Genomic DNA, 24,127 nt, shown 5'->3' with positions numbered 1-24,127 from the left:
TTTAAAAGAAAAGAAAACAACAACAAACAACAACAACAACAATGGCAACTTGTTTCTGATATAAAAACCACGTTTTAACCTCTTTTTTTTTTTTTTTTTTTTTTTTGCTTTTTCTTTCTTTCTTTTTTTTCTTTTACAAGAAACAGCATATGTGATTTAAAATTTAAGATGTCATCAATTAATATACCAAAGTATTTGTAACAGTGTAAAACCTCCTAAAAACTCCTTTACATCAACAGTAATACAGTAAAATGTTGTGACCTGGTCTTAGATCTGGTAAAAAAAAACAAGCTTGGTTTGATCTGCATTTAAGACTAGTTTGAGTTCATGCAGTGTGTTTTAAAGGAACAGAAAGGCATGTTGCAAATTTTCAACAGCTTATGCAAGAGGTGCAGCACAGCAGTTAACAACAATGTTGTCAGCATAAAAATGTAATTTCACATTTTGACACATTTTGACAAAAATGCACTTATTATCCTCTAACTATGAAAGACAAAATAGATATTTAAAACGTAGAAACTTCAGAGTTATAGCATTCAAGGTAATGTAAATCAGGTACAACATAAGCATATCATATATTTTAAATTTTAAGGTTTTTTTTATTATTATATTAAGATTTTGCACACTAAAGTTCAGCCAACACAGCATCTTTCTGTTTTCAGCTGCTGCAGAAGGGAAAAATAACACCACTGTGCTTTGGATGGTGGATTTAACACAAATAAAACTCATAATACTCCCAGACAGCTCTGTTGACAGGGGGAAAGTAGATTTCACTTTGAGTCAAACAACCTTATCACAAAAAACAAGAGTGCTTTCTTGGAGTGCAAATTTCATAGCAGACCTGTGGATGAAACTAAACTGGAGAAATATGCTGCAAATTTTGTACATACACGTTTACATTTATATCTTAATGTGTAACAGTGTTATGTTGAAAATTATGAATAAAACAAACACATCATTTTTACAGACCAGCCAGCTGTTTTCTACCTTTAGGTGTCAGTGTCTTTGGCTATCTGACCTCACTGTAACGTCTTTAAATCTTTGAAAGGAAGGTAAGGCTGACTTCAGGTTAGGATAAGACTATAGTAAAGAGCCTGGTGGTGAAGTAAAGCTGCAGTATGTGATGTGTGATACCAGAAGGACTAAACCTGCACACTATTATTGTGTGGAGTGCAGGTGACTGGGATGGGGCAGCGTTGCAGTGATATGAAACAACACTGGAACAGCAAACTGAGGGGGTGGAGAGGAGGAGAGGTTTTACGTTTGGCAGTTGTTGGTTGAAAAAGGCTGTGGCAGTCTCCTGTTGGTAGCTTGGTGAGTGATTGCCAATTATCGGGTGATAAGAGAAGCAGAACAGGGATGGAGTGGTGCAGAGAGATAATGGATGAGTGAATATGGAACAGTCGTGCTGCTTGAACTGACACTTAGCTTTTCTCCGGGCCACTTCTATTTCACTCTCCAGAGTCAGTCTTAGAACAAAATGGTGAAACTTTCACAACAAATGGAGACCTCTGAAAGCCAAAGAAAGCAAAGAACATAACACAGGCTACTATAGCCTGATGTTTAGTCCACCACTACAACCTCTGCAAGATTTAAGTAGTTACCAACAGATCAATCTGCTCTGTCCTTGCCTGAGGACTTGTAAGTCATGTCTATTCATTAATATCTGAACCATTAAGTCCATTTATGAGTCTACATTCCCCTGAACTCCTTTATTTGTGCTTTGTTGATAACGTCCAACCTTGACCCTTGAAAAAAGGAGTAGAGCTACTGGTAATCAGAATCTGATCTCCGGGAAGGCAGAGGGGGATCCCAGTCTGTTTCAGATCAAGCCCAAAACTCCACATAGGATCTTTAATCTGTGACCCCTCCTCTGTCTATTTTGATTCTCATAATGAGGTGTATTTGTGCAGGTGGCAGCTCGTTGTGTTTGTTTTCCCTCTGTATGATTTACTCACCACACAGTGTGGTGTGATAATGCTGACATACCAGAGTGCTGATTTATATTCATGTATAGTTAACATAATGATGGTTGTTTGCAGCTCCTCAGTTCAGTATGAGGCTGTTTGCAATGTCTGTGTTTTTAAATTTGATTAAAAGACCAGCCTGTGCTTCAGATTTGTATTGGTAAGGACATGCCGTCACAGACAGCCTATAAATAGACCCATGGGGGTGCTGAGGATGATGTGTATGTTTATGGATGTTGTGTGTGTGCTGGTCTATCTGGTTTCAGTAGACACGAAGAACAGCTTGTTCTTTGGCCAAAATGATGACAGAAAGCATCCTCCATTTCATTACAATGCAGATTTCCAGCTGCAGTCAGATGTTTCTGAGCACCTCAGAGGAGAATCTGGATGATGGAAAAATGATGGAGAGAAAAAAGACAGAATTAAAAAATGTATTCATGATGAGGCACCATATGTTGCAAAGATGCTTCAAACCAAATCTTGTCTCATTATAAGCCAGATCACTTTTTCTATGCTGCTGTGGCTGCTGGGTCCCACTTCTTAGATAGAGGCTTACATGATGACAACTTGATCAAGTGATAGAAGAACAGAGTCCTTTGGAAGCCAAATTAGAGCTTGCACACCGTTAAAAAAGGACTGGAAAAAAATTGTGGTGACACAGCCAAAGTTCATGTTTTATGTGCACACACAGTTTGTTTTCTGAGCTTTGACAGTTGTCTTTAAAAAATCCCCCTCACACATGACTTAAATGTGCTGTGAGGGGGGGGTTCTTTTTCAGTTAAACAGCAGCACCACCTTTTGGCGTGGAGTCTCACGCACACTGATCTGAAGGCATTTAACAAGGCATGTGTTTATTTGGAAACAGATGGAGATAAGATCAGAACAAATTTTTTTGTACAAGACAACTTTTCACCGGATACAACAAAACGAGGACCTGTATTTACCAATATGGTTACATTGAGCTGTTGTTTGAAACAAGACAACAAGCATACACTGTCAGTTTATACTGTGGTTTAGCAGTTGTTTATATTTAGCACTACTGGCAGCCCTGTGCTTTAAAACATGTCAATAACATGTAATCTTAGAGGATCCTGGTTATGTCTGCCCAAGCAGAGCCAACATGGCTCTTCATTTCATTGACAGACTGTTAAGTTTGAACAGGCCACTGCAGTGTAAGTGCTGCATGTGGGTTGGAACTTAAACAGTTTAGCCTATGTTTTAGCCTTTAGCTCATGCTCTATCCCTCACCTGTTTAGCTCTCTTCTGCTCTTCTGTCCTTATTCTGTCTGACAAATAGGCTCCTGTTTCCACAGTTACTACAAAACTAATCCAAGTAATAATTTTCAGCAACAACACAGATCTCTCTTCTCAATGCTAGACTTAGTCAGTCATTTGTGTGGTTATAAAAACTTAAATCAATCTGGTCCTATTCGACCTGATTGGGAAGCTAAGAGTTAGCATTTAGGAATAGCCTATACTGGTGCTAATAATCTCATTTTAAAGTGCAAGAAAAATGTGTGTTGAAACCAAGTTACTTTCATCATAAGAAAAATTCAAAAATGTTTGATATAAGGACTTCAAATCATTTCCAAGAGAAAATGTCCTGTTTGTGTAGATGTCCATTGATGCAGTGGTTATATAACCTGCTGTTTATCCAGCTCCCAGTTTTTGCTGTGACCCACTACAGCGGCAGACTGCTGATCCAAAGCTGTGGCACGAAGCGATCCTTCACAGTGAAGTTCAAGTGAAATATCTGTCTGCAGGGAGCAGGAGCAGATAGACAGAAAATCTGTGGAGCTTGTGTTAACCTCATACACTGCCCTGCTGTTTAGGAACAAGCACCCAGAACTGTCACCAGCTTTTTTACTCCTTCATACAGGGAGAGGGCGGGAAAAGATTTGAGGCAAGATGTGGTCGTGTTTCCCTTCTCCTCTGACCGCTGGTCTAATTTATCACTCCTAAGATTAGACTGAAATGTGATTGTGGTATCAACATATTATCAGCCATGCATGTCATAGCTTGTGGCTAATGTTAGCCTCTTACCGGCTCAAGGGTTTCTTGCTTTTATTCTTGAAGGATGATAATTTAACTTAACGTGTATTGGACCAATGTTTGGCTCAGCACATCTATACTTAATTCCAGAGATGAAGCTTTGTAGTTTGTCCACCACTGATTTCAAGCCAACATGGGCCTTGGAGCAAAAGACATTTATCCATAAGATATGACTGAGTTCTGTGTCTGAAATATCATAATTTATTACCAAGTGTGGAATATACCTGTAGCAAATTCTCTTGTATATTACCTGTAGTAAATCCTTGGTTGGTTTAAATTCAATAACCCCCTCGAGTCACTGCCAGCAAGGCTGTCCAGTAGAGACAGATGTGTCCAGAGTGAGCAGGGCTTTAGATGGAATTTTATCGTCCGTCAAAGTCAAGGTTCTAAGAAGAGGCTTGAAGGAACGCTTGACTCGCTCCATTGCCCTGGGCGCTCCTTCAGAGACACACACTGAATACCACACAATGGACTTAGAGGCCACCTTTAATCCCTTCATTGGCAGAGCTCCATCACCTCGGTGAAATGACCTTGTTGGGGTGAAACGATTTACCCGGGATGGTGTGTCCTCTATGAGGGTGTTAACATCACACCGTCAGTCTTCCTCCAGGGTCCTGAAGTGTATATAAAACTGTCAGAGGATCTGATGATTCTTTGCTTCTGCTCCATGATCTTGTGTCTTTCTTTCTTTCTTTCTTTCTTTCTTTCTTTCTTTCTTTCTTTCTTTCTTTCTTTCTTTCTTTCTTTCTTTCTTTCTTTCTTTCTTTCTTTCTTTCCATCTGCCCCTCTCAATTCCGCAATTCTGTCATCTTGCTATCAGTCCTCCTGTCCTCTTTTTTCTTGTCATTTCTGTTCTTTTCCATTTTCTGTCTTAATTTTTTTTTAATACTTTCGATCTTTAATTTCTTTCCTTTTTACTTTCTGCTTTTCTGCCTTCTTTCTGTCTTGGTATCTTACTGTCTCATATCCTTTTTTGTGATTTTTTTTCAGTTTCTTTTTTCACTATCTATCTATCTATCTATCTATCTATCTATCTATCTATCTATCTATCTATCTATCTATCTATCTATCTATCTATCTATCTATCTATCTATCTATCTATCTATCTATCTATCTATCTATCTATCTATCTATCTATCTATCTTTAAATCCTTTATTTCTTTCACAATATTTCTGAATCAATTTAAAGGGTTCTTTTTTATCTTTTGTTTATTTATTTATGTTTTAGATTTTCATCTTTTTACTGAATGTCTTTCTTACTTCACTGTCTCTAGCTCTGGAGAAAGAGTCAGGCTCTGGAAATACAGGGAAAGAATTGGTTTGACATGCAGCAGCAGCAGTCCCTGACTGGACTCAGAGTGATGCTGCAGTCAAGTTTCGCATTTTAACTACCATCCAACACCCTCTGTGACCTTTTTTAAAGATTTATTACTGCAGAATCAACAAGACAGTCCTCCTAAGGAAAACTACCTCTGTTACTTCAGCAAATGACCAAATGTGTTACACTTAAGTGGCAAAGACTTCTGCTGACAGGAGGGATGAATAGTCTTGTTTATCAGAAAGGAAATTAGACATTATCTGAACAATGAAAGATATTTAACGCACAGAGGGATGTTGGGTTATCAGACATCTAGTTTTTGTAAAGTACAACATCAACAATTAGATTTCAGTTTCAACATTTCATATGTTTTCTCTGCACTGTTTCCAGTTTATAACACAGGTTTTAAATAATTTTCAAACCATCACCTTAATCTGAAAGATTGAACACACATTCCCTCAGCTGTTTCCCCTGGCTCACACATAGTACAGTATGCCTCAGATCAGTGAGGACTCTCATGTCTCATCACACACAAACACACATGCTGGGAGACTAATGGACATGAACCTTGCTCTCTGCTCACTCCTGTGGCATGTTTTCACACAGTAATTGAGCTATATCCAGCTGTATCCAGTCTCTTGTGGGCTTACAGTTGGGTGCAGGTGTGCTGAGTATTTGTCAGAAAACAGTAGACGGAGAATGAAAAAAAAAAAAACAAAAAAAAAACACTTTCTCTGACAGATTTCTTCAGAGCAGATAATGTTGAATAGAGTGAAACTGAGACAGAAAGAGGTAAAAAGACAGAAATGTTTAGATTCTGTGATTACAGCCTTTGTGTTCTTCAAACAGCAGCTGTCATCCTCTCATTTGTTACTCTGCCAGTGCAAAAGCCTTTATTATTCTGTGGTTGCCCCGACTATAAAATAGATTTGTTAGGCCTCCTACTGATTCTGTCGCTTTTTATTAAAGCAATGTGTGAGGAGTAATTCCGGTCTGCACATCAGTGATACTCTCTCTCGCCGGGAAAGAGAGGAGACCGTAGAGGTGGTGAGTGATGACTCAAAAGCCGTCAGCTGCTGTCAGACCTTAAGAACCAAAGACTTGTTTTTCTCCCTTTGAATCATCTCTGTCATGTTTACGCTCTCCCTGCATGACTTCCTTTTGCCACTCTATCAAGAGATGTGCTGTTTGGATATTGGATTTTTCCACCTCTATTCCCCTCGCTGTTTTTTGGGACCATGTGTTCTTAAGAAGCTCTTTCCATCCAACATATTTTACCATTCGCCTTCAGGTCTTTTTCATCTTCACAGCTGTATGTATTGCTGATAGTCAGGGGGTGAAAGAGAAACACTATGTTTCGGACATATGAAGCTCTGCAGACTCCTTTAGGGTCTATTGATCTTCCAGTGAAACTGTTCCAAGAAGAATGTCCCTCTGTTTTAAGACTGAACATCACACAACTTCAGTTTAGTCAGATAAATACGATTATAAAAACAAATGCCAACTGCTGAGATGTCTCTTTGAATAAAAAGCACTTGTGTTAAGAAAATCCATCTCCTTCCTTCTTCTCTGGTTCTTATTATACTGAACTGTTGTCATGACACTGAGTCCCCATGGGAACATTTAAGATTCATCTGAAGAGCCGGTAAAACAGTGAAAAAGGGGGGTGGATGAAATATTCATACAAGTAGATTTTCAGGCCACAAACGCATACTTCCGCAAAGTTTTTCAGCTTTTAGAGCTTTTATTCATCAGCACTGTTTGAAAATAAATCAAGGTTTTATTTGATCATTAGGCTAATTTGCAGCACCAGCAGGACAGCAGATCTCAAACAGGTTGTCTTACAAATCATTTAACTTCCTCATACTAAAATGAAATGATGAATTAAGTACATTTAGAATAAACATGAATTGGGGCAAGCATACTCAGTTTCATGATTTAAGGCATAATCAAGTTTTTGATAAGCTAAGTTTATGTTTCTAAATGCCTCTCTTGTTTCTCTTATGGAGCAAAAAGGTCAAGTGGTAGACCTAATAAAAATTCACATGCGCTGAGCCCCAGGGTCCGATTGGTTGTCTGTCAAGACACGGAGCGATCCTCAACCTAAATTAAGGCTGTTACTGGTGCTGACTGCAGCACAACAACCATCAGATGGCATCTGTGAGAGAAGGGTTTCAAGAACAAAAAACATCTTCAAAGGCCTCATCTCCTTTAATGCCACATTTCCTTTTTGGACTTTGCAAGAGAGCACCAAGCATGGGACATTGAAATGTGAAAGAAAGTTTTATTCTCTGATGGGAAAAGAATTAAACCTTGACCGTCCTGATAGCTTCAAACGTTAACGGCATGACAAGGAGATCCCACTGGGGATGTTTTCTTCACGGCACAGTGGAAGGGGCACCATCATGATCCCAAGCAGCTGCCTGTTGCGGCAGCTCTCTCGTCTTTGTCCGTTTTTTGTAATTATCTTCATCTCTTTATCGTCATCTTTGTATTTGGAGTGGATCATCACTTTGTATGGTTCACTGTCGGCCAAGGACACTAAACTTTTTGTGGCTTCGGCGATATTTTTTTACTATTTTTCTCCTGTGTTTGTCTGGAGATCCTACATGTAACCATGGCTGCATTGTTTACATGCGAAATTAGCTGTTAGCAGCCTGTAGCATGTCAATGCTAACTAGTGTAGGCCTTGATGATTTCCCTCGTGCTGAGGAGGAGGAGGTGAGGACGATGTGCTGGTTCTCGGATGTGAGCTGGGAGGTGACGACGTGGACCTGTCCTTCCATCCATCGTTGTTGGGAACGTGGGACCTAGCCCCGGGGGATGGATAAGCTAGCTGTGCTAACCCAGCGGCATCGTGCTGTTCACGGACGTGGCTGACGGAGCTGACATCAGACGCCGGCCCCACATTGGAGGAGCTTCGCCTGATGTGGGCAGACAGGATCCAGGAGACAGAGACTGAACAGACTGCTGGGGAAGCTCAGTCCTGGACCCTGTGGAGGTGGAGACTGGCTGGGCTGGAGAGTGGTGGACGGGATGTCGTCATCTAATATCTTATGGACCTTTTTGCACTTTCTATACTCTTTCTTACTTTTGTTTTCTTAAATGCTGCGGTGACTCCTGAATTTCCCCTCTGGGATAAATAAAGTATTTTCTATTCTATTTCTATTTCTATTTCTATCATGACCTGGGGGGCCTTTTCCTTCAATGGAACAATGGTGCTTCAGGTTGTGCAGTTGTGTCAAATGGCGGCTGGCTATGAGGAGATGTTGCAGTGGGGCCTCCGTCATGACTGAGGGCCCTGGTCTGTGTAGTAATGACTGAGTTTTTCTGACAGGACAATGCTGCTGTTCACAATGCTCGCTTGACGAAGGACTTCTTCCAGAGAATAACCTCACTCTTTTTGACCAACATGCATGTTCCCCTGATTTAAATCATATTGACAAAATTTGGGGATGGATTGCAGCTACTCAAAGTACCAGTAGTTGTTTTAAAATGTGAAAACTTTTAAAAGGTTTGAGTTGAACTTAAATCGTGTAGTTACTGTATCTGTAACTGTTTCTACATGTTTTTGTTATGTTTTAATTTCATTGCTGCAGGCTCCCTGCTAAAATTAAGGATAAATAAATAAATAGATAGATAAAAACTGTATTATGATATATAAAGTCAATGTGCAATAATTGATATTTTTGAGACATGATGATCCAACTTGTTCATCAGACCTAGAACAACGTGGCTCAACACCCTCACAAGTCCAGATTAATGCCTTATTTATGAGCATCACCAACTTTAAATAAGACCTGCATTGTTTTTAGTGATTTGAAATGTCTACCAGTGGGAACAGAGTTATTCTTATTCCAAGAAACTGTTTCGGCAAATGTTTTCATTGATTTAATGTATTTGAGTTGAATCTGCAAAGCGGCAGAATAATGCTGCCGCTGTTGTTCCTCAAAGTGTTGGGTAGTAACTGTTTACAATAGTAAATTAATAAATTATAATAGCTTGTTCCATCTACATCTAACCAACAATCTGTTTAATCACACTCAAATTCAGATTTTCTTTTTCTTAAGTAGAAGTTAAAGTAATGCCATACACTTGCTGTTGCTTCCTTATTTAGCTCCCCTCTACCATCAGGTCATTAAAGTCTCCTTTGAGTCTTGGAGAGTTTTTATTTGCATCGATGTTCAATATTTGTAAACGAGGATTCTTTAACTTGGTGTGGGTGTTGTTGATGAGCAAATTCATTTAGGCTCAGACTGTGTGGGTGGTTTCTACATTCTATCCAGTAGCTGACTGGTTGATTGATTCCTTCTTGTCTGCACTCCAGAGGGTCATTCCCAGGAATGTCCTTTTTCACACACCAGCCACCAGAGAAAAGATACATTTATCAAAATCAAAACAAATAGGAATCATAAACCCTGATCGTGTTAGTTGTAAGCTGAATTATCAGAGTGCATGATGCAGTCATGACAAGTGGTACTGATTAGGAGCAGTAAGAGCATGAATCCTAATGAAACCACCGAAAGGCAAAGAACTCATTAGCTGACTGAGTAGAAACCTCACCAAACTGAGCAGCAGTAATCGGTTTGTCCAGGATCATCTCCAAAATGAGTTTCTTAATTCTAATCCTGCTTCATCAAATCCTCTTTCAGCTCGGGTCTTTCCCAACCCAAGTGTTGAGGGACTCACCTCTTGAATTTATGCTCTTATCTCTGCACTCACAGGAAGTTCTCTAAGTCCTGAAATGTGTTTTTTTTTTCTGCGATTGCTTTCCACATCCTCTTAATCTTCATAAGACATGCAGATTAGTGCATCGATCCTTGTGATCGATAGTGGAGTGCTATTAATCAAACCTGTGTTGCAGAACTGCTCCGAGCTGTATTTCTGTGAGTGTTTGCTGGTGTGTGAGTTGGTGTGTGACTCTTTGAGAGGATGTGATTATCCATTCATCTGGGATGCAAATCCAGTTGCAGAGCAGAGTGGGATAAATGCTGGCCATCAAGAGGCCATTTTTTTCTTAAAACATACAGAGGGAGAAGAGTTGAAAGGTTTGATTGGAACCTGCAGGTCCAGCAGAAAACTTGGTGAAGCGGGTGAAATAGGGCAGAAATAGAGAGTTTGAAAGCTTTTATAGCAGCTTGTAGCACATGATTCAACAGAGAAAACTGCAAAAACAGAGCTTTCTAGAACTTCTACTTAAGCCTAACAATCTGTGTGTCTATTTTGTATTATTTCATGATTCCTCCCCCTGTGCAGAGTGGAGTTAATACTTTTTGAAGCAAGATCCAGCTCACTCAATAAATGAAATATATTTTTCAATACAAAATACCCAACATCCATTGGTTTGTCTGTGAAGGTTCCTGGTCATCCAGGTCATGGCATCTCCAAGCCGGATCTGATAAGGGCAGCTGGACTTAGTGGAGTTCTTGAAGACATTTCATCTCTCCAACAAAAGGCGGATTCTGTTCTTAACTGACCGGTGGCATTAGCAGAGTCGTTATATTAGGCTATAGAAGTTGTTTGGGTCTCCAGGATCTTGGAGGATTGGATAGTATTGGGATTTTGTTACATGATCAGAAATGATCCAGTTTTCACATGTTTTCATTACCATCAAGCTAAGTAGACCCTGAATCCAAGCGCATCATATCCATAAAGTTCTACAAGTCCAAATCTACTGTAGGATCAGCATGTAAAAAGTCCTGGGAATGCAGACATTATATTGTGAAAGAAACTTAATTCAACAGAAGTTGATGGTTTTCAGAATTTTTTTTTTAAATGACCATTTTTTTTTTTCAACAGAAAGAAGCCCCTTTGAATAGTACCGATAAACAGGTTCGCAGACACTGTTTATTAGGACCTTGTAAATAAAACTGTAGAAAAACGTACATTATTATGTAAATGAATTGACATAGCAGTATGCTTACATCTATAACCCTAACACCGACTAGCAGAAAAATGTTTGCTATTTACAACATCTTTGTCATGAATAGTTGTTGGTTAATGCTCCAGGCTGTCTGTATCTTTGGTTTTAAAAGTAAGCGCCTCAGAGTTTCTGTATTTTGACCTCATGATGGTGCTCGATGTGTCAGAGTTCCATCAAAGTTACTGTCATTTATGTTTTTAGATTAACTTGACTGCTCGTGCCATACTTGTAGAAAATTCATTTGATGGTGGTTGATATATATTCCTATGGATTTACTGACTGGTTTTATATCAATAAAAGTGTTTTTTTTTTTTTTTTTTTTTTTTTTTTTTGTCAAAGCACAGCCATGCTGATAGTTAAAGTGTTGGACACTGTTTATTACTGTGTGGTTGTCTTGTACACCACTGTTTTTTATGAGCTGCTGCTGAGTGGCTATCTATGTATCTCCACAGAGCCTCGAGATGTTTTTTTTTTTTTTTTTTAAATATGTATATAAGTCCTTTCTTGGCCTGCTTCTTCCTTATCTGTGTATTTACTTGTGTAAAATTGTGATCAACACAGCCTGCACTCTCAAAATATTCTTTAGATGTTACTCCCTAAGGTAAGGATTTTAATTAAGTAATTAGGCAAAAAAGGCTTCTAAATGCTCTGTTCCTTATTTTTGGAACAACCTTCAGAAAGATCTAAACTTTTCTTCTTCTTCTTCTTCTTCTTCTTCTTCTTCTTCTTCTTCTTCTTCTTCTTCTTCTTCTTCTCTCAATAGGCTTGACCTGGTTAAATAAAAGATTATCATTTTTATTATTAAATCATATTTTGACCACTCATAACCATAGCTCACAGTAGTCTGACTTACTTTGGTTGCACTCTTTGCCTGCTCATCTGTCTGCTTGATGGTCTATCTGCCACCTTCTTACAGTATATCATTCCCACAGCAGCTTGTTCCTACGTAGGTGTTTATCAGCCTTCAGTCTGGCTCCAGTCAGCTTGTATGGGTTGAGCGACTGCTAGCACAGAAGCAGCCCGTGCCTTTTGTTTACATGAGACAATGACACCTCGTCCTACCTGCCTGCAAAGGTCAGCGCGGATCTATCATCAGCTTTGTCAGCACACAGATGCTAATGCATATGAGCATATGGAGTCAGCATGGTGTTGATACACGCTGTAGATCTTCATGTAGCTCAGGCAACACAACACTTCACACAGCAATCGATCACATTTCAACTCCTCCAATATATCAAGGTCATTTGTCTTTTCTCTGCAAACACTTTAATTGAAGATCGTCATGCTGAGCTTGTTTCTGAGCAATGAAGACTAGTAAGAGATATCTTCTAAATAATATATGGCATTCTAGCTAGTGGAAAATGGTTCTCATTTTTCACATAATATATGAGTGGAAACAACTTCTAATTGAATTTATCAGTTAAAGGAGGTATTATATAACAAGCACAAATAATGATTCTATCCTGCTAATTTTTCCACAGCAGCATTATTTAGTTTTCAGGACACACTGAGCGCTAAAAATTTAGAGTATGCACTCCACCTTAGTCCAGCTCAAATATGGGGCAGATGTATCTCAGGTGTAGAGTCGGTCGTCTCTCAAACAAAAGGTTGTGGTTTGATCCTTGTGTCGCAGTGTCCTTGGGTTGAGATGCTTAACCCTGAACTGCCCCAGTGGCTGTGCCATTGATGTGTGAATGGGATTAGAGCAATTAATTAGTTACTGATGACTTTTACAGAGCAGCCTCTGCCATCAGTGTGTGAAAGGGTGAAAGCAAAAGTGAACAGTTGAATGTGGCATGTGATGTAAAAGTGTCTGAAAATACCAATGACGCACCATCCATCTACATATCACCAGGAGCAAACAGTGAATTTATTTTGTATTTTCTGTGTGTTTGGATGAATCAATACATTTTTAGGGGATTTACTTTTCAGTGTTAATATCTTCCCTAAGACTCTCAAAGCTCTAAGTCAAATCCAATGTGGCCCTGTCCAACAGTTGGCTTAATTTCACTGTATCAGGAACAGAAGGAGATGTTGCAGAGACTACATTCATAATTCATACAGTCCATGATTTTAACCCGTAAATGAAGAGCTGGTGCATCATTTTGAATTAAATGAATTCATCAAGTTTATTTGATAACATATAGCCAATTCAAAATAAAGAGCACTTAAAAGAGCAGGTTTAGGCTATACTTTGACCTAACATTGATCCTCTGTTTGCAAACACTGGCAGAAGTGGGACATTTTCTTAATATGGAGCATTTTATAAAATCTGCTTTTGATGGAGGGTTTCATAGAGCCTTGAGATTGTAAAACCATGGTGCAATAACTTCAGCCCAGAGCCCGTACAGAGTGAGAGTTTAATCACTCAGTTGTTTTCTCAGAAAGTATTAACTGCTATGATGCTGCAGGGCAGCTCACCTTGAAAATAAATATACCTTAAACCCAGCTCCTCAGGGGCAGCTACAAAGTGCAGAAAATGTGGCTAACACTTCTCAGATTGTATAAAAAAGAACCTTTGCTCACCAGTATCAGCTGTGTGCAGTGATTTCATGCAGTGTATCCGTTTGATCTCCAGCTGAAGTACTCCGTGTATTTTTGGCAGAAAGTCATCTGAGGGAGGGCCTGCTCCCGTTCTCGTATTCCTGCCGATATCTTTCAATTTCACCGCTGTGATGACATTCAGTAATGCAGCAAAATGAGGTTTATCTGTATCCCTCCACTGGGCTCTTGCAATGTGTGTGTGTGTTTGTGTGTGTGTGTGTGTGTGTGTATCAAATAACACTCAGGTGAGACGGAGCATTTTCTGTCCACATTTGTCTAAATGCATATTAGATTGTGATCGTTTTGTTTCTGTGTGTGTGTGTGTGTGTTAGAGTGAGTGTGTGTGTGTGTGTGTGTGTGTGTGTGTGTGTGTGTGTGTGTGTGTGTGTGTGTGTGTGTGTGTGTGTGTGTGTTAGAGTGAGTGTGTGTGGTTGAGCCCAGTGATGGATACAGAGTGAAGGGCTCGCTGTATGGGAGGAGGAAACAGGAGAAGGAAGAGGATTGATTCTGAGCTTTAAATAACACATTCTCCTCTCCTCCAGCTGAGACCAGCAGACACATTTCTGCCCCACACGTCACTCAACTCAGCTACCCTGGTAGACAACTGTTGACAGTGAACGGGTACCTGTGTCCGTGTGCGTGTGTGTGCAGTCTTGGCAGTACATGGTGATACAAGGCCAAGAGGAAGGAGTGTTGTCCAAAGAGAATTTATTGCCTCCTAATTTCTTATCCTCCAAAGTTTGTGGTTGGCTGGGGCAGCGGAATTAATAATTTGTGCTGATAAATGGCAGGGCTCTTCCTCAGAGCGGCTCATTTGTCCTCTAAAAGATTAGAGCGCTGGTGAAAAATGCTTCTCTGGGAGCATCCCTTTTGTATGGGAGGATGGTTCACTCTGTCTCTTGGTAGCTTTCTGCTTGTCAGGCTTTGTGAGAGGCTGTGTGAGGTTAAGCAAACGTATGTGACAGGGAGCTCTTTTAAAACACACGCATGTGCTCACAGTGTCATGTGGAAGGTATGGATGCCTTAAACAGAAGCTGAAGTCAGGGATAATGGAGAATAAGCAGGTTGTTGCATTATTTTAACTGAAGGGCAGCTTGGACTTTAAAGATGGAACTGTGACCATGGCAACAATAAACTGTGTAGACATCTAAAATTAGCCAACAAAACTGTTGTGATGTTATAAACTTCAGATTAGAAGTGGACAAAGCCTTTGATTTCAAATGGAAGCTGATCTAACATATCTGACATGACACCCCCTGTGGTGAGCTAACCTGCTCTGTTAAATGCTGCACAGCTGTTTGCCAGGTTGCATGTGGTACAGAAAAGGCTCACTGAACTGATTCTCAATAAAAACCCATTAAAATAGAAAGATAAGAAAAAAAAGGAATGAAGACAGGAGTTTGCCTTGACTTTTCAGATGGGATGGCACAGCTGGGGTTCTGTCTTGAGCAGAGGTCCAGAGCGATCCAGAGTAATTTTTCAAAGATTTCAAAACAGAAGAGAGAAAACATCTTGAATAGCTAACATGTTGCTATCACCATGAAATTAGCTTTTTTAGATTAATTTACTTTATTTATTTATTTTAAATGGCAGATTTATGTCTTGTTTATGGCTAGCTTAAGCATCAGACTGCATGCAGTGGTGGGGTGTGCTCTGAAGACTCAAAAACAAGGCAACAGGACTATGTAGAGTTTGAGGAAGATGCTTCGCCTTCGCCTTTGGTTCCAGGTAAGGGAAGCATCTAGATGTATCCCCCGTGTACGGGCCGGCCGCTATAGGTGATACAAGTGAACCCATGCCGTGTCCATGTTCATTCTAGTGGTGCTCTCTGAACTGGAAACAGATTGTACTGAGGCAGAGATCAAGCAAAGCACAGATGTGGTCTGTGATGAGGTTGGTTCTGACCTACAGTGAACTGTCCCGTATGAGTCATTTCTCACAGCTAAGACTGCCTCTGTTGTTTGAGTACTGCTGAAAAGTGATGTGATGACACAGAAAACCATGGTCTCCTCTAGGTTAAGTGTCTTTCATTTTCTGCGCAAAGTCTTGTGAGTTTCTGACGTGGTGACTGGTGTTACCAACAAGAGAAGCTACAATCATCTTCACCTGATTGCTAAAATTATATGAATCCCGTGGAGGGACGTGTGATCACATTCTGCAATTAATTACTCTAACAATGGCAGCTAGGTTAACCTGCTCACCACTGGCTATGGCTAAATTACTTTGTTTTTGTGCAAATTCTTAATAACCATCCTTTTATGAATAAAATAAATACATGCATTCATCAGTAGTATCAGTATTCTGTATTTATTTTGTCAACAATGACAAAAGAAAATGTTTGATGGACTGCTGGTGACTCAGCACTGAGCCACCAGCATGTGTTACTGGCCCTCTTTAGCAGAATACAGCAGGCGTTGCCATATGCTACTGGACTACCAGCATATGGTGTGGCCTGCCATTGGCTACATCAGTCACTCTGTATATTTCACCCTGCATGGTCCAAATATGGTACCATTTGTGCAGTTCCTCAAAAACTTGATGGTAACTGCCAAAGTGCTGAACTTGGGGCTTTAAAAGACATGAACAGTGGTCTGATACAGAGAAAAAAACAGAGCGTGTCCTGCCCTTATCAAACATTCAGAATGAAGCACTCAGCTGAACCATAAAATAAACAAATACAATGAAATGAAGAAGCCCATGCACACTCAAACACATACACATCAGGCTGAAGAAGTATTACAACGGAACCGGATCTAGAGACAGTGCAGATACCGAGACATGGCAATTTCTGACAATTTAATTCTTAGCAACCTGCACGCCTTGAACACTACACTCGTCTCTCCTCTCCCTGTTTATCTGCTCTGTATTTGCACGTTATCAGGCCTTTCCATTAGCCACAGCTGAGTAGCTGATGTGTTGCAGTGAGCGTATCCATTAGAGAGCTGCTGGTGGCTCTGCCTTACCTTCCTCTGACTCACAGATTAACATTTGGCCGCTATTATTTCCCCATCCATCAAAGCAGCTCTAAAATCTATTTATTGTCCCCAAGCTTTACCTCTGCTCTCCCCTGTTCCCTCTCTCCTTGTTTTGAGCCTCTCTTTGCCTGCAGGAGATGAAACTTAAAATTTCTAGTTTCTGAACACTATCTTTGGCATAAATTTCATCCTCTGACCCTGTTTCTGCTGACTAACATTACAGAGAACAGGAGTTTTCAGCAAAAGTGATGTCCTGTTTTAATTCTCTGGGGTAGTGATGCGTAGCGACTTCTAACAGTGGATGGAAATTGTTGGTAAAAGGCTCAATCAGCTTTGTGTGCGGGTAAAGTTCAGAGAGCAGGCATGTTCTTCTTCTGAAATACTTCTACTATTTCAAGAAAGGAAATTGCTGTGCTAATGGCACTTCTCTTTGGGCTCCATGGTGCTCCGAGTTGGCAAAGTTTTAATTGGCAGTGTGTTTTCACAGCGCTTGGAGACTTGGCTCCAGCAGTAGAAGTAAACTTTCTGCACTTTTTCTGTCAGGTGAGATAACTGCTCTCTGGTGACCATTTAGCAGGTGGCACCTGTGAGACAGTGTGGGGATTATTGCTCTGACAAATCATTTGTTCCTCTATCCACCCCATCCACTGATCAATACATCCATCTGCCACTCTGCTGCTTAGATGTGCTGAGTAGACGTCCCTTTTCTCAGAAACGTCCTTCACCTCTATAAGTGCGCCCTGAATTTGTCCAGGGGGGACGTTTGTTCCTGCTCCTCTAGGAGTGTGGGAGTAGCATCCTGACTCTGAGCTCCAGTGGAACTGATTAACTTTTTACCCTGTCAGAGAGAGTGAGACAGTCACCCTGAGGCGCCTGTGTTCATCCACTTGCACTTGCTTTGCAGTCACTTTTTTGGTGCTGGAGACTGTATGTGACGGCTTTTAAATAAACTCATCCCTGTGGTTAAGATCCACCATAATCTGATGTAAGTCCTGCAGCTCATGAATTTAAACTCGTGGTTGGCATTTTTAAATGTTTAAAGAATACTGGGATTACTAAACCTCGATTGCAGGTGTTTCAAGCTTAAGCCATTCATTTTATCATCATATCAAATAAAATAGTGTCTGTAACACCATTTATATGGGATCAATATTACCTGTAGTTTTTAAATTGCAACCAGACATCAATATTTAGAGTGGTGCATTTGCACTGAAATGTTAAAGTCTCACATTTACTTTAACTCATTGACTAAAACATTACTGAATGCAGTTAGGTTTAAATTAAATACTTTCCTCACCACCATGACGGCTATAACTGTCTGTATTGCACAGGTACTCTACCTACAGAATCTACTAACCGTTTAAAGAGGAGGTATTCTTCTTTCCCATTTATCCCATTGCTATAGAAATGCTGGATGTTTATACTAAATGTGTGAAGATTTTTAACTACATATTTGTATGTTGTAGAAATCCCTGAATCTGTCTGTCAATCTCTCACAATAGTCCGTCTAAAAATAAACACATCTTTTACATGAGCTAAACGGCCTTGCTGAAATGATGACATCATCATATAAGGATCTAACTGGTTCAAGACACATAGGAGGGGTGGGCCTTGAACACCAGGGTCTACTCATTGCTCTGCTCCAAACAGGCCTCCAGAGAGCTGGCTAATCAGAAGGAAGGGGGTTTATAGAGTGGGGAGTCTTAAAGAGACAGCAGCTTAAATAAAGAATTTCAGATAGAGGCTGAAATAAGAGTTTTCTATAATAACAGTGAGAGAAAAATTTGGATTTTTCTCATGCTTTAAATCAGCTACTTTAGGGGTACCAGAGGGACAGTATAGCGCAGGGGCCAGATACGGCCTGTAAAACCATTTAATATGGCCTGCCACTTGATATCAATCTATAGTGAAAACCTGCCATGTTCATAGCCTGGTTTGCTGTTGGGACCAGGGAAGAAATATTCGATTTCCGAGTTGCCCCTGCGTAAACTCACAAGGGACAAAAAATAAACCAGGTGTCTGGCAGGAAGCATTCAGCAAGAAAAGCCAAATATAATTGTAAAAGAATTCATGTTGAGAAGTACGATTGTTTGAACAGTTGAAGTTTTTTTTTTTTCTTCATATTTTTGGGAGTCACCCAATTTTTTATTTATTTTTTATTTTTTTTTTGCAATTTCATTGTACTTGTTACAATGACAAATAAAGTTCTATTCTATTCTACTCTATTCAATTTATTCTATTCTAAAGTGCCCCTCTGGTGTCAAGAATGGATGCTCAGTGGCCCTCAGGTAATTTGAGTGGAGACCCCCTAGTATAAAGCCTAAAAAAAGCACATTTGCTTCCATTTAACACGCTGATTATCAACATGTGGCACAGGCTAATTAAAATAATCTCCATACATATAGAGTAATCCAGAGCGAGGCCCAGGAAACCAAGTGTGAGATTTCTGCGACTAGAGATAACATTTCAGATGTACAGCATCCATTTTTCTGTCTACACTGTCATGTCCTACTTGTTGGGTATAAGTATCAGACAGGAGTACAACCAGGTCGCCGTTGGTCCAGGGGCTAAAAAAACAAACAGATACAACATCAGGGCCATTTCCGAAAGTCTCTCAGTTTTTTTGTTGTTAGCAACTTTTATGTATTGCTCCCTCCCAGAAAGAGCACAGAAACAATTGCATTAAAGTTTGTTTTAATCAATTTATTACATGACATCTGATTCACTGTAAACATCTCAGGACAACACAGTGTACAGTTTATAGTATTACTCCAAATAGAGTTTACAAGTTTCCACACTATAAAGCAGTTTGTATCAAGCCATTTCCCTGAGATATTGATCTTAAAAGTGTGTGGGTGATTTAGTGGTTGACAAGCAACAATAAATAAGAGCTGGGCTCTGTTTTATTTCCATAAAATCATGCACACATATGGCACCGCTAAGGCAACTTACCCACCAAAAAACATTCCTCATCTCATGCTGCAAAGCACCCATTTCATCACTCTTCCTCCCCTTCTGGATCTGCTGATGGCTTTAGTTTGCTTTCTATGAACAGGTCTCCATATTGTCTAGAGAAGCTGAGTTTACACCCAAAACACTCTCACAGATTTAGTTTACAATGTCAAGCACAGCTTTTATCATTTTAACCTGACAAAGGGGAAAAAAAATAGCAGAGACCTTCTGAACAAAATCGCCACCCAGTATTTCAGCCACAATAAATTTGCACAAGGTTTATAGGTAAAACATCCTCCACAGATATTTCAAATGCCCAGCAGTTTCCAGGTGAAACTAATCCTGTGTGAATGGAGCTTTTGTCTATACTACTTCGCAACCTCGCAACTGTCCCTGAAAACAAGTAAATAAAACCCATTGCACACAAAAGGCTGTTAATTAATGTGATCACTGTTGAGTTGTGCTGCTTGTTATGATTTTTTTTTTTTTTCCATGCACTGGCTTTAATTTGCAGCTTTGCTTCCTCTTTGCAGATATTTTCCTGCTGTGGTGGAACTGAAAGGGGAATGTGTCACTTTGTATCAATGTCCCAAATATAGACATGTAACCTGCTGTTGGGTTTCAAACCAGGGAAAGAGAAAGAAAGGGGCTGTTTTACTCGCCCTCATCCTGAGGCAAACCTTGTTGTGTTGTCAAAGAAAAATCTCTTTAATCTGTCTTTTCGGCTTTTATTTTATACAATTATCTCAGTGACCGTTTAATTTTTTTTTTTACTATTGATTAATAGCTCCAGAAGACAGTTTTTTTATTTGGTCGTTGAAATCATCCTTGCACCAGAGCAGATACCAATAAACTGAAGAAATTTACAAGCCTGTGCAATCATGGATTTCCTGCGCGTCTTTCAACGTGCTTTCCCACAGATGCTCTACCTGTAATCCCACTGCACACAATAAGTATTCAGCAAGTCAAAGGTGGCAATCTAACTTCTCTAAAATTGCAGATGCTCTCTCATAGACTTGTACGGGGCTTGAAGTGATGGGGTTTCACATTGTCATGTTTTGAGGGAGTGGCTGTATTTTTTTTCTCTCTAAACAGAAGACCTAGGCTGGACTGTGAAGTCGTACCCAGTAGAAGTGGGGTGCAGGGGCTATTTAGCTAGCTCAACATCAAGGCTACTTTGAGAAATTGGAGTCAAGGGACAAGCTCACAGGAGAGCAATAAAAGACCAGGCTGAGACAACTGAAAGGAGTAGCCACTGGCTATGGCTGAAAAGGAAAGACACTGTCTGGGCTAACAAGACGTCCAGCTAATTACAACACACACACCCAGGCTTGGTCACCCTGTGTGGTGGGCCTACCTCAGTGGAGGGTGTCCAGTGAAAAATGGCCAAAACACCTTATGATGCTGAGGCACACAACTGATGATGTATCTTGGTGATGACATCATTACCTGGTAGCTTGCTTCAAGGAGGCCTCTAATAAAACAGTTGTGGAGCAGAAACATCTGGGACTGTAACACCCATTTCCTTACAAAGAAGCCTTAAATTATGGTGGCCCTGAAGGCCAATGAGAATACATTTGTGTTTGTGTTCCATTTTGGAATGAGGCTGTGAAACAACAAAATGTAGAAAAAAAACAAAGCCCCATGACTATTTTCTAGATGCATTGTATTTTCCAATGCTTTATGTTGTTGTTCTAAGCTATGCAAATCTCCTTCTGGCTCTAGCTCCAAAGCAGTGGTTGGTATTTACCCTCTCATTCAGCTCTGGACATCAGGGCAAAAGTATTATTCCCTCCGATTCTGAATCATTTATCAAAGCTATGACTCATTCCTCACAGGGCTTTTTGTTGTGACTCAGAGGTGCAGAGATAGTCATCTCCCATCGGTAACCAGTAGATAAACCTCTCTACAGTCTACAAGTTGAGGTGTTTGAGGCCAAGACATAAAAACCCAGACTGATAGAATATAAATCAATAAGTTAGTAGAAGAGTTGAAGTTTTATGCTGTTTTAGGTTTGATTTAAAAAAAATGAAAGAAAGAAAAAAATGTGTATTGTGAATTCAATTTCAACTGATATGTTTGGACACAGTGTTTTGAGGAATAATGTTCTTCTGCTTGTACTTCTTTCTTTAACCAACAAGTGTTAAAGTAGAAAAATTGTGTAAACACATCAAAGAGTTAATCAATAAGAAATTGGGAAACTTTGAAGGGAAATGTCTTTAAACTGGGGTTGCAGTGTGGTGGAAATCCTCCAGTAAATTTCCAGCAACTTTTCATGAGGAGTTAAGATTGGGAAATTTGGAAATACTGTGGAAATGGATTTGTTTTTATTAAAACTTAACTTTATGTAGTCCTTAGATGGTGGCTTAAATGATCTTGTGTTGTGAGCACCATGCAAAGTGCGTGTAGGAAGCGTGGCCTCCATAGCTCTGCAGTAGGCAAAGTGCTGCTTTTTGCTACAATAATTTAAGTTGCTTTGCATTAAAACAGGTTGTTTTATCCAGCATTATGCTACAGTAAACTAACCCTAGCTATATCTAACTTCCTCATTATAATTTCCCAGTTTAATCCCATAAATTACCGTGGAAAGTTCCAGACTTTGAAAATCCACAGAAATTTGCAACCCCAAAACTAAACCTAGCAATGCAAGAAGCCAGGTTTAGAAACACTGTTTCTCTGAGCTGCTGTGAAGAAAGAGTTACAAAGCCTACAGCAGCCCTGACCTTATCAAAGCTGAGTGACCTTGAAAACATGATGAATCAGACCACGGTTTGACCTCGCATCAGTTTCCAGAATCTGATGGAAAACAATGTCATGTTCCGTCATCCACCTATTTTAGGCCCCAAGAGCAACATTTTTCTCCATGTTCTTTTTCTGTAAACAGACCTGATCCGGGATGTCTGACTGTTTCTTTTGTTTTTTCTCATTTTCAGGTATTTGGATCAAACCCAGCCGGACGTCCAGGATGAGGGAGAAGAGGGCTGATTTTGTGGCAGGATGCCTGGGAGGAAGAGTAATCGCAGCCGGTGGTTTAGGTCAGCACCTCTATTCTTTTCCCATTTGTTGTCTTTGTTGTGACTTTTTCTGTAGTGAAAGTGTAATAGACCACTGAGCTTTTAATGGTGGAGAGACAGAACGACAACCCAGGCAGTCCTGTGAGTGATGGACTTGCTTTTCTAAAGCCTGACCTCTCTTTATTTATGAAGCTGTTTGTGTATTACGAGGCATAAAACCATGTAAACTTGACTTTTCTACAAAGACAGCAGCACAAAGGATTACGCTAACCGTAGTTAATTATGTTTTACTTCTCTGCATGCATGTCCTAATGGAGTGAATAGCATTAGTAGTGAGTTTAGACTCATAGTCAGCTTCACCTTGTGATAAATGACTCGCCACTTATTGACAGTTATTTGTGCTTACTCCATTCAGCTGCAAACACCACAGCTCTTAATTATAAAAAACAACACACACATACATTATTCTCACACACACATACGCACGCATACACACATCTTTATTAATATTCCATTAACTTTTCATTTTCTCCTTCACCGAGCTGCATTTGTTCGAGTCAATAAAGTGTGAAAAGAAACGAGAGGATGCTACAAATTAATCAGAGGGCCACAATTGCTCCTGATAACATGCTTGTTATGCAGACATTGACTCTCTTTTCTGTACTCCTGCATGCCTCAGCTATTATACATACACTCATATATACAGTACATACACACTGCCTTGTGTAAACATTGATAGTTTATAATGAAATGTATTGGCAGATTAATCTACCATGCAAAGATCCCTGAAAGTACGAAAACAAAAACACAAACCATGCAGTTCAGCTAGAGGCCTGTATCTGAAGGGAAGGTTTGTGAGTTAACAGGTTAACTTCAGGGTGAGCTGAAGGTTTTCTGTAATATCAGGGTGGTTTGCATCTTACTGGATCAGACAATTATGAGGTGCTTTTTGACCGCAGGAATCAGAGTCTAAATTTATATCTGTTGTAATAAATTAACCCTCTAAAACAGCCTTGCCTTGTAAGTAGTACTTTTCAAGTATCTAGGAACTTTGGGGCAGGGCCAGCAAGCTGAACATTTTTGATGGCTTGCAGTGTTTTTATCTCACCTTCCGCCCACAATAAGATGACACTGAGCTGTGATTGATTTGGTTTATTAACTCCTTAACAATGGTCTTTTTTGAGCCTGATAGTGCGAATGTGTCTCTGTCAGCTCCCAGTGCTAAGAGTGACCCTGTAAACCAGGGACTTATAGCTGATCCTGACTGTGAATATCCAGTTTACACCAGCTGTTGAAACATGAAAGTGGTTCTTGGGAATGCAGTCTAGTTTAGTTTTTTTTTTTTTTTTTTTTTAATTTAATGTCTTCATCAGATAAGTATT

At 39.8% G+C, this 24,127-nt stretch overlaps 1 protein-coding gene across 2 annotated transcripts in view; it reads left to right on the top strand.

Moving 5' to 3' along the window:
* Window positions 1-24,127, top strand: part of klhdc8b (kelch domain containing 8B) — a 219,358-nt gene that overhangs the window by 175,693 nt on the left and 19,538 nt on the right. For both annotated transcript variants that reach the window (XM_074680905.1, XM_074680904.1), the window contains one exon: window positions 22,665-22,766. In XM_074680905.1, coding sequence (XP_074537006.1) covers window positions 22,665-22,766 — 102 coding nt within the window. The remainder of the gene's footprint in view (window positions 1-22,664; window positions 22,767-24,127) is intronic.

The sequence above is a fragment of the Halichoeres trimaculatus genome, unplaced genomic scaffold, assembly GCF_033239565.1.
Source record: "Halichoeres trimaculatus isolate MK-OKI-2021-1 unplaced genomic scaffold, fHalTri1.1 fHalTri1_scaffold_11, whole genome shotgun sequence".
NCBI classification, from domain to species: domain Eukaryota; kingdom Metazoa; phylum Chordata; class Actinopteri; order Labriformes; family Labridae; genus Halichoeres; species Halichoeres trimaculatus.
Note: the sequence above shows the minus strand (reverse complement) of the source record. Positions and strands in the feature narration are given on the sequence as shown.